Here is a 16,884-nt window from a genome sequence, read left to right as displayed (position 1 = left end):
AAATGATGAATATGGGCCTAAATAAACCTGGAAAATCAATATTGAGACTAAATTTGATTTTAACTACAAAATAGTGCTGCCATCTACGACTTGAAACTGGAAAAAGTGTGGTTTACTGAACAAAATCAAAGTTTTCGATTTCCAACCTATTTTTTCTGATTTAAAATAAATCCCGAATGTTTGTTTCATCATTTCACGTCATTTTTATGAAGAAAGTAAGTAGTTTGATAAAGAATTACAGCTCAAATATCAAATTCCTTAACGCTATAGGATCATCTTTTAAAACCCCCTTTTCAAACCTTTGAAACCCTTTGGAAACTCCTTAAAATGCAGTTATCTATTCAAATAATTCGTAGAAGTATTATTATTCCATTTTACACAGTAAATTTTGAAAAAATAATCTTGTTTTTGTTGAAAAACTCAAGTGGTGCTATTCTTATTTCGCACCCTTTTTCAGATTTTTGGTCCTCAACGCCAATTGCTACGTCCAAAAAAAGTAAACTTATGCTTGATTTATCCGTTAAGCAATTCAGAACAAACTGTGGAAGAAAATTTCGTATTTTTCAAGCATTGATATTTTAACAAGCATAACACATAGTGGTGCTATTCTTATTTCGCTCACTGTAGCGTTCTCGACATACCAAGCAGCTCGGGATACGCAGAAGATTGTAGAATTATAATTAAGTCTGTGTAGCTATTTTGTTATGAGCTTGTAGTCCTACCACATGAGTCAAAATTTAACCAAAGAATGAGTGTATAGAATTAAGAGTGTAGCTGTCAAATGCGCACATGAAAAAACAACATAAACAAAGAGCGACTGAACAACAACAATCGTCAGCGTACGAGAACAATCAACGAAAGAAAACGTTTAGGTAAGTTTCGCCATTACTCTTGAAACTGCGAATAAAATGTTCCTGCTATCATTTGGTGTCTCGGAGCCGAAGCCATCGATCAAGGTAGATATCCCGGATTTGCTTGGTGAAAAGCTCCTAGACAACTTATTGAGGGCGACACGTAGCAGCATCCACCGAGACATCACTGACAAGAGACAACCTGAGCAGAAACATCGGTTGGGGTTAGAGTCGTGCTGGAATAAGGAAGTAGAACGCGAAAGAATATTCCAAGCAGCGTAAACCATGTAGTAGGATGATTGAAACAGACTGAAAATCCCCTCCTACAAGTGGTGGTTAGATAGTCTCGACTTTACAGAGCACGTACGAAACTGCTGCCCTGGTATATTCACCTATCCGACGGGTCGTTTTTGAGAGCTAAGAAAACTATGAATGTATGTTTAGATAGACCTAGATTAAGTAAATCGTTAACACATTTACGTCAGGTAGTTTTTATAAACTATAAACATTCGGTTAGCTTTTCGGTACGTGGATTTTTTGCCATTTTAGTTTTGCGAGTCCCGTTTATGCGGAAACAGGGTGCGTATGTGGTGCCGCAACTTGCCAGGAATGGCAGATTGGAGACATTCCCGACCGGATTCTGTGATATTATGCTGCAATACCCTGCAATAAACTGGCCAATGAGAGAAGCAGCAAATATTGTCGCTGGCAACGGTTTGCATGCATTGCACAGTGGTGCAGAACATCAATCTAGCTGTACGAAATTAATAGCGCCCAGGGATGAAGAGATAGACATTTGATGTCTTCAGCAACATTGTTCAGTTTTACAAGGAGCATATTCAAGCATCAAAATTTTTGCCGAGGGGTCCACCGATAGCGAGTTAAAAATGCTAACTTTTTTGTTCTTCAAATTAGAGCTTTGATGTCTTTGACAAAGTTGTTCATCTGATCAAAATACATAAGTTTGTTGAATATGTCAACGTCCTATCACATCACCCTCAGGAGTTACAGTCAACGTAAAAAAAATCTCTTCAAAAAAACAGTTTTTTGAACCTGACACGTTGTAGGTTGGATAAAATGGTTCGCTGTCTTTGAAGCAAAGTTGTAACAAGCTACGACCTACAAGAAACAGAACAAACTGTGGAAGAAAATTTCGTATTTTTCAAGCATTGATATTTTAACAAGCATAACACATAGTGGTGCTATTCTTATTTCGCTCACTGTAGCGTTCTCGACATACCAAGCAGCTCGGGATACGCAGAAGATTGTAGAATTATAATTAAGTCTGTGTAGCTATTTTGTTATGAGCTTGTAGTCCTACCACATGAGTCAAAATTTAACCAAAGAATGAGTGTATAGAATTAAGAGTGTAGCTGTCAAATGCGCACATGAAAAAACAACATAAACAAAGAGCGACTGAACAACAACAATCGTCAGCGTACGAGAACAATCAACGAAAGAAAACGTTTAGGTAAGTTTCGCCATTACTCTTGAAACTGCGAATAAAATGTTCCTGCTATCATTTGGTGTCTCGGAGCCGAAGCCATCGATCAAGGTAGATATCCCGGATTTGCTTGGTGAAAAGCTCCTAGACAACTTATTGAGGGCGACACGTAGCAGCATCCACCGAGACATCACTGACAAGAGACAACCTGAGCAGAAACATCGGTTGGGGTTAGAGTCGTGCTGGAATAAGGAAGTAGAACGCGAAAGAATATTCCAAGCAGCGTAAACCATGTAGTAGGATGATTGAAACAGACTGAAAATCCCCTCCTACAAGTGGTGGTTAGATAGTCTCGACTTTACAGAGCACGTACGAAACTGCTGCCCTGGTATATTCACCTATCCGACGGGTCGTTTTTGAGAGCTAAGAAAACTATGAATGTATGTTTAGATAGACCTAGATTAAGTAAATCGTTAACACATTTACGTCAGGTAGTTTTTATAAACTATAAACATTCGGTTAGCTTTTCGGTACGTGGATTTTTTGCCATTTTAGTTTTGCGAGTCCCGTTTATGCGGAAACAGGGTGCGTATGTGGTGCCGCAACTTGCCAGGAATGGCAGATTGGAGACATTCCCGACCGGATTCTGTGATATTATGCTGCAATACCCTCGTGCCGTCCGAGCTGTGATATTATTGTTGTGCGTTTTAATGCTATGCTAGGAAAAACGGGCCCGTGACTACATCTACTGTAAGCTAGCTTAGGATTTTACAATGTCGTGTGATAGTAAATAATTGTAATAGCTACAAGACGCACTCTACTCTACCCGGCCTACCCTATTCACCCTCTACTCCACCCTACACCGGTCGTGGACTGGTGCTGGTTCCAAATACTCTGCAGGGCAGTCATGATCTGGGTAAACCTCCCAGCAAACATAACATCGCATTAGAAATGTCAGCTCCACTCGTTAACAATGTTAATGCGAAATTCCTACCAAACCAAGTAAATTATCATAAAAATGGTTAGTTAAAGTCTACCGACTCGTATATGACAAAAGTCCGCCATGTTTGGAAATTTGTCTCCCGCGTGCGGGATTCAAATGAGAAAACATCTTTGTTGTTCTCTTTGCGATAAGCAGTGCAACCAGATTTCTAAAAATCAGAGGGTCCATTTGGATAAACTGGCCAATGAGAGAAGCAGCAAATATTGTCGCTGGCAACGGTTTGCATGCATTGCACAGTGGTGCAGAACATCAATCTAGCTGTACGAAATTAATAGCGCCCAGGGATGAAGAGATAGACATTTGATGTCTTCAGCAACATTGTTCAGTTTTACAAGGAGCATATTCAAGCATCAAAATTTTTGCCGAGGGGTCCACCGATAGCGAGTTAAAAATGCTAACTTTTTTGTTCTTCAAATTAGAGCTTTGATGTCTTTGACAAAGTTGTTCATCTGATCAAAATACATAAGTTTGTTGAATATGTCAACGTCCTATCACATCACCCTCAGGAGTTACAGTCAACGTAAAAAAAATCTCTTCAAAAAAACAGTTTTTTGAACCTGACACGTTGTAGGTTGGATAAAATGGTTCGCTGTCTTTGAAGCAAAGTTGTAACAAGCTACGACCTACATTTGTCTCATACATTATGAAGGGTTTAGAAGTTGCTGAAGCTCTATAGAAAGCATTTAGTGTATTTTATTGGCAATTTTGGAAGACTCGTCCATCGAAAAGTGCACATTTTCGCAACACCCTCTTTTTTGTGATTATTTTTTATGATAAGTGGAACCATTTCCATTTGAAATTAGTGCGGAAACCGGTGGAACTAGTAGAGATTTGAATGATTGAAAATACACATTTTATGAAAAAATTGCCTATTTTACTTATAGAAAAAACGTTAAAATATTTAGTTGATTAATAAAATGTTGCAGTTTTCTTTTATATAGTTTGTTTGATTAAAAGACATTTAAATTTGATTTTTCAAATCATTTAAACCTCAAAAAAACAAATGGAACTTATCTGTTAAATTTGGTAGAGCACTAAATTAGTATTTGATATCACTTAAATGAATAATAGAATTTTGTCATTACAATATAACTGCTTCAACAGGTTCCAAGTAACTGTATCCAAGTAACCAATCTTAAAAGCAATTTGCTTTTGTCTTTTCATTGAGTCATAAGTTTTTATCGAATTTAAATGACTTTAAAAAAAAAAACAAAATATATAAAAGAAAACTGCAACATTTTATTAATCAATTAAATGTTTTAACGTTTTTTCTATAAGTATTAAAAACAGGTAATTTTTACATAAAATGTGTATTTTCAATCATTCAAATCTCTACTAGTTCCACCGATTTCCACGCTAATTTCAAATGGAAATGGTTCCGCTTATCATCAAAAATAATCACAAAAAAGGGGGTGTTGCGAAAATGTGCACTTTTCGATGAACGAGCCTTCCAAAATTGCCAATAAAATACACTAGATGCTTTCTATAGAGCTTCAGCAACTTCTAAACCCATCATAATGTATGAAACAAATGTAGATCGTGGCTTGTTACAAATTTGTTTCAAAGACAGCGAACCATTTTATCCAACCTACAACGTGTCAGGTTCAAAAAACTGTTTTTTGAAGAGATTTTTTTTACTTTGACTGTAACTCCTGAAGGTGATGTGATAGGACGTTGACATATTCAACAAACTTATGTATTTTGATCAGATGAACAACTTTGTCGAAGACATCAAAGCTCTAATTTGAAAAACAAAAAAGTTAGCATTTTTAACTCGCTATCGGTGGACCCCTCGGCAAAAATTTTGATACTAGAATATGCTCCTTGTAAAACTGAACAATGTTGCTGAAGACATCAAATGTCTATCTCTTTATCCCTGGGCGCTATTAATTTCGTACAGCTAGATTGATGTTCTGCACCACTGTGCATTGTGAGCAAAACTTGCGCTCTCTCGCATACTATCAGTATGTGCGGTAAAAGGTGTTGTAAATCGTCCAATTTTTACAACTCTTATCGCTTAAGCCAGAAGTTAAAAATATGTATGTATATTGCCTCCACTTTAGTACGTAAATGCTGTTTTTTCGAGTTATATAAGATGATTTTATAATGTATATGAAACGTATAGCAAAGTTTATTGAGAAATATACCTACAAAAATGTTTGCTGGGCTATCGCTGACCACGCTCCAAGTATTAGCATCCTCATATGTATATTGCCTCCACTTTAGTACGTAAATGCTGTTTTTTCGAGTTATATAAGATGATTTTATAATGTATATGAAACGTATAGCAAAGTTTATTGAGAAATATACCTACAAAAATTGTTTGCTGGGCTATCGCTGACCACGCTCCAAGTATTAGCATCCTCACACATCCTCCGCACGATGTTGTCGACTTTCATGTATCTCAACTGTGTCACCGCAGGTTGGATAGAATGGCGAGGCCACATGTCCAAATCGATTGGTACTGTATGAAGCATACGTGACCAGTCAAGAACTGCGTCATGCAGAAATCCACCTCTCTTTGTTTCCGATCCATCTAAAATCCGACGTTAGGGATCAAGCGATGAGTTCACCGGCCGCGTTCCAAGTTGCCTCACTAGTGCTGCCAGTTGGACATCAAAGGCCTCTCGGGTATGTTTTCGAATCGCTGAGTTGTTCGACAAGGCCCGCGAGAGGGCTGGTCGCCGCCATTGCCGCTCTTTTGTAGGTGTTGTCGACATGGCTCGTGAAACTCAGCCGATCGTCGATCATCACCCTTAAGTACTTAAACGTACGCTTGGACTCGATTGCGCACGGTCTATGCTCTTGGAGCGCTTCCAACTTTCCACTCGCTCGATCACTACTGTGACGAGAAGCTGGACTTCCTCTGTTGATATGCCCGTACTGGGAAAATCACGTCGTCGCCGAATCCCACAAGTCTCACCCCCATGGGTAGACGAAGTCTCAGCAGTTTGTCGTAGACGATGTTCCGCAATACCGGGCAAAGTATCAAGTTTTTTTTTAACATAAAAACTTAATCCACAAATCGAATAATGGATCAGCTGGTACAAATTTCGAGTTGAAAAATTGTACCACAAGTGCGACGAATAATCCAATTAAGCGTTATCAAAACACGTTCCATTTACTAATCTGGTGCAACTTTTTGCCGGCAGCGATGCTTCTACATTGAATCTACAACGTTTTGTCTTTTCCAAGTTGGCTAATTTATTTCGCGATACTGATAAAATTTATCTCCGATGTTAAGTGACACCTAATGGACGAAAATAGGGGAGAGCAAAATGTTGCCGGCGAATAGGTAATTACAACTCGGTGTTTTGAACACTTAAGCGACATGTGTTTGATATTATCGCTCACTGGAAGTTCAAAGATTTTAGGGATGTTTTCGTGAAAAGCTTATAATATGCTGGGGCAAGCAATTGCGGAAATCTGATTTTTAAGTGTTGTTTGGGTAATTTACTAATCAAAACAAACTCGAATTGATTTAAAGGCAACGTTCCTGTTTAATAGGGCTGAATTGTTTTTATTGTACTTTTTGTTTACAATTGTAAAATTCCATAAGCCGTTCCAGATAGACGAGTTGTAGGTATCTATTGAAAAAATGTTTTATCGTAGTGACGATGAATGTTGTTGATCGAGAATGTATTATATGTCGCTTTTATATCGGAGAGATGACATATTTGGCATAATGTCATCAAATCTCGTTTTTTTTTTCTTTACTCCTAATCCTAATCGTGTTAACTCATTGAAGATTTAGATGTATACTGTTTCTTTTAAGAATCATAAAAAAACTTTTTTTAATACAATCATAACCTGTGGCGATTTCAAACTTGATAAATCCACCACCCGTTTTCTAGACGAACTTGTGTCAAAACGTGCCCGAAATTAAACTGGCTTTGGCCAAAAACCGCCCGTTGCCTCGTCTCAAGCTTTAAAGTTGTTGTTAAGTAATAATGATCGGTATACATTTCGGTCATCAGTGAATGTTCCGAAAAGTGGCATGCCAATGACGACGGCCGGCGGCGAGATTATCTTGTGTTCCAAAAATATGCGCTAGGCTTGCAAGGTTACTAACCGTGAGGGGTGTTTGTTTTTGTTGTTTTTTAGTGAGGTGTATCAGTTTTAAATATTTGCGTTATCTCAAACTGATTGTGCCAGATTGTGGATAATTATCTTTGATTCATAAATTGATAGTCCCATTTCCACCAATATTGTTTGAAGCTATCATTGATGACATTGTTTCAAATTAGAACTGGTCACCTTACTAAATGAATGGTATCGTTGTGATGGTATTAATATTGGAGCACCAATTTTCACACCCGGTGTGGTTTGTTTGTAAAGCATACAACAATCAATGAACGCGCGATCCTCTTGTTTTATTTTTTTACGATTGCTGTCTCTCACCCTCTCTCTCTCTCTGGTAGAGTGAATCATGATTCGTATTGTTGTTGGCGTTTTTTTTTGCGATTCCGCGAAACGTAAAAGCAAAACAGAAATATACTATAATAAATTGAAACTAGACTATTTAATGCATAAAAACTGGGTGAACCGACTAATAAAAAAGTTTACCCGTCAGCCAGTCAGACGATTCGGTGGCACTGGATCTGGGGTTGCATTTTAAGTGAAACCACTTTTCTCCGGTCTTGACAAGGTGAAACTACAATCACTCCTATTACAGCATTATTCGCAGATGCCTTGTAAAGAAGGTGGTGGCTCTTGTGTGGCACAGTGATAGCAATTAGTTTTATTTTTCGGAAAAATTACGATGTCGATTGGCGCCTTTTGGAGGAGAAAAATCCAATAAATTTTGGGAGCCGAATTGGAAATCAAGAACCATTGAAAGATGGAACCAGCAACAGCGATACACAGAGCAAATGTGACTTTAATAACCCTTCAATAAAGCTCCGTGGGTGAGGTTTTGTTGATTTGTAGGTCAGCTCATAATTTGGCGATGTTCAATATTTTTTCAACTGTTTTGGTCATACGGTTGTTAAGTAATCTGTACAGATGCGTTTACCCACGATTACATAAAGCATTTTGTGATTTAGTTATGGTTGGACAAAATTTTTACAGTACAAGGCTAGCTACTTTAGGATACATACCAGAATTCTTTTTAACAATTTTGTATCAAAGAGATGAAATTACTAAAATTTTGAATTTATTGTATTACCAGCCTTAGATTTTAGGAAGAATCATGAAACCATAAAAAACTCAATTATCATTAAAAAGCAGGTTTTTCAGCTCAGGAAATTTTATTCTGTTATTTATAAACTTTAAGTTTGATCGACTCTGCATTATGAAAATCAAACAAAAAGTTTTTAAGAAACATTGTTTAACGATAGGCAAGGCAGTATTTTTGATCCGAAACCTGTCAAATTCATCACCAAATTGTCTCATCTCAACGTTTACTTAATGTTTACTTCCGTACTTTTAATTATTTTTGAGCCGATCCAGAATTGTATCCTAAAGAGTGTGTCACACAAATTGCATCACGAAAAAAACGTAGAAATTCGCCCAGTAGACCGATCCTTTTAATTTTAGACAGTATTATAAAAACTATTACAACTTTTGTCATTTTCTTTTTATTCATACTTCGAGCCCAAGTCCGTATGCTCGCACCTTCGTCTTTACCCCGTCCATAAGGTTCTGTACAACGTCAGGTTATAGTTTTTTGCCTCCGATTTGACAACTTTTAGGTTCTTCCGGAGGGTCTGCTTCATAAACGCCAAATATTTCTCTATCGGGCGAAGCTCCGGACGTTGGGCGGGTTCATTTCCTTTGGCACGAAGGTGACCCCGTTGGCTTCGTACCACTCCAAGACATCCTTTGAATAGTGGCACGAAGCGAGATCCGGCCAGAAGATGGTCGAGCCCTCATGCTGCTTCAATAGTGGTAGTAAGCGCTTCTGTAGACACTCCTTAAGGTAAACCTGCCCGTTACCGTGCCGGTCGTCACGGAGGGGGCGCTCCGCTTTCCGCAAGAGCAGATCGCTTGCCACACCATGTACTTTTTGGCAAACTTGGATAGTTTATGGTTGCGTATCTCTTCGGAACGCTGAATTTGTCCTCTGCGATGAAGAACAACAGTCCCGACAGCTGACGAAAGTCCGCTTTGACGTATGTTTCGTCGTCCATTACCAGGCAATGCGGCTTCGTCAGCATTTCGGTGTACAGCTTCCGAGCTCGCGTCTTCCCCACCATGTTTTGCCTTTCGTCGCGGTTAGGAGCCTTCTGAACCTTGTGTGTACGCAGGCCCTCCCACTGATTGGTCCGCTGGACGAATGAACATGACATATTCAGCTTTTTGGCGAAATCCCATATCGAACTTCTCGGATCACGTCAAAACTGCTTAACTACGCGCTTATGATCTTTTTCACTGACGGAGCATTTATTTTTGCCGTTCTTCACCTTCCGGTCGATGGTTAGGTTCTCGAAGTATCGTTTTAGTACTCTGCTGACCGTGGATTGGACGATTCCCAGCATCTTACCGATGTCCCGATGTGACAACTCCGGATTCTCGAAATGAGTGCGCAGAATTAATCGACGCTCTTTTTCGTTCGACGACATTTTACCAAATCTACGAAAAATTGACAGTGAAGCATGGCCAACGTGATCTATATACTCTTATCTGATTATAAGCGAAAGCTGAAGATATGATTCCTAAAAATTAAATTTCTACAGCGTTTTTTTTCCGTGATGCAATTTTATGTAACACACACTTTACCACTTACCAAAACAACCTATACTCCTTGAAATTCAGGCTCCCCATCTACATGGACCAGATCCATAAGATCATCATAGTCGCTTTTTTTTTGAAGACCTTCTTCTGTTTTCACTGGCAGAACTTCCATGTAGTTCGCTCGACGACCTCCCTGACGGTCCAAGGACCTTCAAGGGCTTTCTGGTTCGACAATGCTCCCGCCTCGATGACCTTTCATGGCTCCAGTCCGACTACCTTCAAATGGCTTAAGAGTTCGAAGATTTTTCACGGAATCGACCCGAAATCCCTCCCTAGATCTGGCTCGGCGATCTACCAATGGCTCCCGAAATGATTCAATGTTCTCACAGTAACTTCGGCTTGACGACTTTTCATGGCCCAACCCAACGAACCTTATGGTACTGAACTTCAATGTAGCATCCTAATCCCATGGCACCAACCTGAGAACCTTCGCTGCCTCTTGCCCAGTAAACGTCCCAATGAATCAGATTTGGTGACTTTTTGTGTGTGGTTTTTCTTGGCACTGACTGGTTTGAAAATATATCTTCGCTTCGGCTCGACGACTTTCCAAATGGTTTCCGGATCGACTACCTTTCAAGTGACCTTCCATTGCTCCATTCCGACGACTTTGTATAGCTCCTCCGAAGACCTTTCAATGACTTCTGGTTCGACGACCTTTAATGACACCGTCAACCTCACAGTATCGCTGCCTAACACCTCCCAAGGTTCCAACCCAACTACCTTCAATTCAATATCGTCAGCCCGTCGACCTTACAAGGCTCTGGTTCAATGACCTGCCTAGATCTTGGTCCAAGAACTTTTAGCAGCTGCCTAAGTGATCATCCGATGACTTTCAATGGCACCGGTTCGAAGACCTTTCCTGGCTTCGAATTGACAACTCCCCGATGACTCCCGGACCAACTTCGTTACCTTGAGGGCCTTCCAAGGTACCAGCACCGGCCCGACGGCCAATACAATGACTTGCTGTTTCCCTTATAAATATCTTCATGGCCCGACGTCATCTTAACGGATTACCGACTCGGTGACCTTCGAATGGTTCCTAGAACGACAAGCTTCCAGTGGCTTTGCTGAGTGCGTAACCTGTCGTAGAACTTGATGGTAGTGGAAAGTTCTGTTGCAATCTTCAGTTTTCCTCCTATACTACAAAAATCTATATCAGAGCGTAGATGACGATTCATGGCGTAAAGTCTAAAGAATAATTGCACTAGAAGTTCACGACATCGAGCCGGTTTCGATTGAGAATTGTGTGGCTATCGCTAAGAAACTTACGGTCTCAGCTTCAGACCAAATCTTAAACTCAGTGGTGAAGGTAGTACTAAAAAGTACACACGATTTTGAAAATCTTCAGAGTGGTTCTTCAAAATTGTCTTGACACACGATCTTTCTGAAACCAGTAAAAAAATTGAAAATTGTGTTATTACGTGGAAACGGGGAAACCCCTCACTGTATTCAACATCATTCTGATAAATTTTTCTGCTAGATATTCTTGACATGATACCGATTGACAGACAGTTCCGTTTTTGAAAAGAAAGATCTACAGGTAAATAGAAAAAGCCATTCGAATTGTGACTGAAAACGCGAAACGCGCTTACCAGAAAAAGGGGACTGCCCAAGTAACCATAAGCACTAAAGCTTTGCATTTTTATAGCTTTATGCCAGCACTTAAGTGCTAAATTACATCAAATGCAAGTTTGCATTAGAACAGCCCTTCGAGTGCTATTTATGCTGCATTATATTAGAATTACACCACCCTTTTAAAATGAAACTAGTATTTTGTCAGCTTTGCATAATGCTTTTGAAATGCAGCATAGCTCTAAATCAGAATAACAAATACTTTATTTTCTAAGGATTAAACTGACATCACACAAGCTTGCTTTAATGCTTTTTAGCACTATGTAAGCACCACAGTAGCTTTAGGCCAAAGCTCATTAGCATTAGTTGATGCTGAATTAATGCACCCAAAATAATTTTGAAATTTTTTCTACGGGATTTTTCACGTAAATTGAGATTTTGTTGCATCATATCGATTCTACGTGAATTTTGTGGTAACCACAGAGTATCAAGGATGCCCTGGTAAAAGCTACTTTACTTTCACATAACTTACACATGATTTTCACGTAAATTCCAAGTGGATGATCTAAATCCGTTTAATGCAATTGTCTCAAGCGTGTGGTTGTTAATTCTTATTAGAAAAGAGAATTGTCAGCCAGCTGTTGTGAAAATTTGTGTGTCCCCGGAAGAGGAACTGCATTGACAAGCATAATTAGTTTTAGCTTTGTCTTTTTGGTAAGTGTCTTTGACTTTTTGATGATTCTGAATAATAATAAATTGATTTTTGTTTCCATATTTCGATAACAATGGATGGATCTGGATGCATGTGCCCTTCCGAAACTGGTGCCGGTTACTGTTTTTTGGTATACGACTTCCCGGAACACGGAACACAGGACACCATATATACAACAACGGACAAGGTAAAATTATGTTTTAATTAGATCATTTATTTTTTATTACTGAATACTTTTCCATTTTTTTTTTCAGCATTCCACAAACTACCCTGCGTTGCTGGAACTGCGGGATTGAAGTGTTTTATTGTGGTGAAAGTGAAGTGTAAGCGAAAAATACTGTGAAAATAAAGTTTGTCCTAAATAAAATTTTGTTATATTTTCATTATAAACATAAACAAAAATACAAATTGACCCACATTCAACTCCGATTCTAAAAACACTCCTCGTAGCTTTCATAATCACAGTGAGTTGAATTCACTAAAAATTCACGTAAATTGTAGGTAAGGCCCATGAAACACGAATTCTTATAGGGAGGTGTTTACATATTGATCTCGTAGGATCTACGTGAAAATCAATTGGATAAAAATTATGTAGTTTTTCACGTATCCACGACGTGCAGATTATTTTGGGTGTGCAAATTTAGGGCACCGGTTGCTAGAAATTTGATTCGAATAGGGCTTTTCATCAGAAATTTAACACGGACCTGATAGGTTCAAAAGCAGAGTCAATCAAAAATGTCCGAGCCATTGATGTCATGATGAGTTCGATTCTAGGTCATCTTCAGCCGAATTTTTTTCCCGCATGGTCGAACTTCATTTGAACGCCATTTGCATTTTCCCAGCATTTTTCCCGCCAACGCTATAACATCAACCAATGTTAATACCACTGACCACACTGACATGACACTTAGAACAAAAATTCAACGATTTTCTGTCTAATTTTTTGTTGTCAGATTTTGTAGGTTCGCAATACCGACGGCAGGTGGCGAACCTGAAAAATTGGACAAAAAATGCCCTGTAGGAAAAATGGTTCTGTTTAGCCCGATTTTATCGTAGAAATTGTCTGTTTTATTTTAAAGTTGGGTGGCATTTCCTTACTGGGATGGCATTTCTCCAAATCGATCGATGCGCACTCTGGAATCGACATTGCGTACTGTTGGAAAAATTATCCAGAAAACGAAATCGAATGTCCAGTCAGTATGGTCAGTGCTAATACAGTGCTTTTATAGGGTTATGCCAGTTTGTGCACGAAAGCAACAGTTAATTTCGCCAAACCTGGTTTACAGAGCTAATATGATGCACAGAATCAAACTCTATAGCTGACGTTAGAGCAAAATTGGTGCTAGTTTTTAGTGCTTATGGTTACTTGGGTTGCTTCCATCAGTGTGCCCCTTAATATTAAGAGTGCCAAAGCGCTTCACAAGTGGCGTGCTCTTAATATTTAGGGTACGGGAGGCTTTTTTAATAATCGTGGCCTACAAAACCGAAAACTGGTAACGATCTATTAGGATAACAGAGGATGGTCCATAGGGATTCATCCTTGGACCTCTTCTCTGGAACGCCATGTATTCTGATGTGTTTCCACTGAAGCTACCAGCAGGCGTTCTGATAGTCGGATTGGCGAGCGATATATTGCTCATGATCACTGGCGAGACAATTAAGGAGGTCAAAGACTGGGTAAATTGGAAATATGAATAGGTCAACTTCTACATGCCGCAGTACCTTTCGAGTCATGTTTGAACAATAATTCTACCGGTTTAAGCTTATCAGCTCTCTATATTGCCCGAAATGTGTGGAAGCGAAAGAGCGGGTAAAAATAGCTTACTTTATTGGACTGTGGGTGTAAAAGATAAAACTTTTATTTTTTTTAAATGACATATGATTTCTGAGAACTTTAACTTTTTATTCTGACATTTTTAGATCATTCTAGGGATAATAGATTCGGAACTGCTTGAATTGAAAATCAGAGTTATGATTCTCATCTTAGAGCAGATGAAATTTTGTTAAACTTCTATGCGGAAACAAAATTAATGGCCTGACAGTGCTGCTAAAGAGAACTCTTAAATCTCAACTGCCAATAACCTCACCTTAGGCGGAATTTATTCTCGAAAATGTAGTAAACCGAAGTCCACGAGCTGTTTATTGCTCGTCCAATACTATTACACTCTATCTAAAGACCAATGAAAACAACCATCCGCCCAATTAACGTAACCGTGTGGATGGTCTATTAAGTAGAAAGGATAATAACCCTCCCTTTAACTACGTCGTAATAATCATCATCCACGTGTAATGGCGCCGCTCATCCACTTTTCATGCATTTGACCAACTGCTAGGAGGACTAGGACAAATTTCCGTTGTTTAAGTAAATTAAATCTGTCGAAATGCAGTTTGATGAACGCGACCAAAGTCGTTTAAATGACTGAAAAATTCAAAACCGATTAATAGGCAACGCGTGCGGTACGCGCCAAACCGTGGCCTTACTCACTTTCACTGAATGTGTTGTGTTTTCGTCGCCGCTGTTCAAGTGGCCCTCGCCGCGTTTAGAATGGTAAATAGTTGACTTTGCGCGAACGAGACTTAATTAAATGATAATAAGCCGATTGTCAAATGATTGGAATTCCAACCGAAGGCGTACTGGCAGGTGTTTTAGTTCACTCAGAATTGCAGAACAGAGGTCTTCGAGTTCAAATATCGAAATTGAATATTCAGAATTCTTCACAAAGCACAAGTTTTGAATAACAAACTATTAACATTGCTAGCCCATATTAAATCAGATTTCGGTTAACAATTGTTAACAGATTTTGGTTGATAAAAGTCTTAATAAGGCAAACAATACATCTCAACAACGCTTCCAGCATTGTATAAATTTCATCTTAGAAGTAAAAAAAAATGAAGTGTAATGATAATATTAAATCTTCCTAGCTAGAATTTCTTAGATTGAGTTTGTACTAATTTTTCCTTTTCTAACTTTTTCCAGATGTCGATGTAAGGAGCGACTTACGTGCTGAGCGAAGGGGTTTCGTAAACCATCACCACCAGTACAGTGCCCAAAGTTTTCACCAGCAACAGCAGCAGCAGCACAACTCTCTATCGCGTCGGAACTCCACCGGAAGCAGCGTGCTGAACGGCGGCATGAACAGTCATACGGCGGCCATCAATCTACAGTCGTCGGGTCAAACAGCAGTCGTCGGTCACCATCGGGGTTTCTCGTCCACCGTAGTTGCAGCAGCCAACTCGGCCGCCTCCGGCGATTGTCCATGGTTCATGCCGCATCAGATGCCACCGACGGCGCCGGCGCGGCAACACAAACGGCCCGCGCCGCAACCCGGCGGCGGGAACGGTGGAGGAGGCCCGGTTCCCAATAATGCTGGGCCCGGGCTGATGCAACCGCCACAGTTCATCAATCCTCCACCTGCACCGAACCAACAGCAGCAGCAGTCCCAGAACCAACAGCCTCAACACTCGCCGCAGCAGCTACAACAAATGGCGCCACCACAATTACCTCCGCACAGTGTAAGTTTAAGTCTACCAGTTTCATCAAACTTTTTTCTAATTACAATCTCCCCATTACAGAGTAATCAAAACTTAAGTTCCCTCCATCAACAACAAGCGCAGCATCACCCGGCTCCGCCACTGCATTCCGGCATCGTACCACCGCCACATCTCATACCAAAATCCCCGAACCAGCACAGCAACATGCTGGTGGGACCTGCCAGTCATCAGCAGCAACCGCAGCACAATGCCATTGGAAGCCATCAGCCCAGCATGATGTCCAGCTCGATGAACAGCGTGCAGCTGCAGAACCATATCCCACACCAAGCACAATCACAGCAGCAGCAACAGCCGCCACAAATTCCGCCACCGCCTCACGGGATGTCCAACTCGATGCACAGTCAGGTGGGACTACCACCGGCACCTGTTGTAACGTCCGGTGGCGGCCCCTTCGTTGATAGCAATGGGGTATCGACGGCGGGAGGACCAAGTAGTTGGACCGGAAGTGCGAATCCTGGTGCAACGACGGCGGTAGCGTCTTTATCTCCGACGGCGGCAGCGGCCTCGGCCCAAAGAAGGGCGGAGCTGAACGCCAAGTTGAATGCGATGCCGTAAGTAGTAATTTTATTCTATTTTCAATGTTCTTCAATTATGGTCTGGCATGTTTCCTTATTCTACAATCGTGATCCAACATCATATTTAATCGTTATCGTAGCAATAGCGAACTTCTTCAACAAGATGGTGTGGTGATGACTCCAGCTACTATGTTTGCCTTTCACGTTGCGATCTGGTACTCAGAATCAAATGAGCCTATATACGCTGCACAGTTTCTAGATGTTGCTCTATTTGTTTCAGACTTCTTGCTAGGCCGCTCCCCGGTTGTAAGAAGCAATTTGCCATTTCAAAGTGTGACTTATTTCTGGGATTTAAACACTCTCGTGTTATTTTTTCAAAGTGTGGCTCCTCCTGGAATGTGGTGTCACACCTCCTCAACGATCACAATTTAACACCTACTGGACCATAACCGACGACGATCTTTCGGTTTCTCTCTACGATCATCTAGCTCTGGGCCTTC

The 16,884-nt window shown here is 40.1% G+C and overlaps 1 protein-coding gene across 2 annotated transcripts in view; it reads left to right on the top strand.

Moving 5' to 3' along the window:
* LOC129758094 (tyrosine-protein kinase CSK) overlaps window positions 1-16,884 on the top strand; it is a 129,985-nt gene that overhangs the window by 100,160 nt on the left and 12,941 nt on the right. For both annotated transcript variants that reach the window (XM_055755537.1, XM_055755538.1), the window contains 2 exons: window positions 15,295-15,830; window positions 15,891-16,420. In XM_055755537.1, coding sequence (XP_055611512.1) covers window positions 15,295-15,830; window positions 15,891-16,420 — 1,066 coding nt within the window. The remainder of the gene's footprint in view (window positions 1-15,294; window positions 15,831-15,890; window positions 16,421-16,884) is intronic.

The sequence above is a fragment of the Uranotaenia lowii genome, chromosome 3, assembly GCF_029784155.1.
Source record: "Uranotaenia lowii strain MFRU-FL chromosome 3, ASM2978415v1, whole genome shotgun sequence".
Taxonomy (NCBI): domain Eukaryota; kingdom Metazoa; phylum Arthropoda; class Insecta; order Diptera; family Culicidae; genus Uranotaenia; species Uranotaenia lowii.
This window is presented reverse-complemented; position numbering and strand designations above follow the sequence as displayed.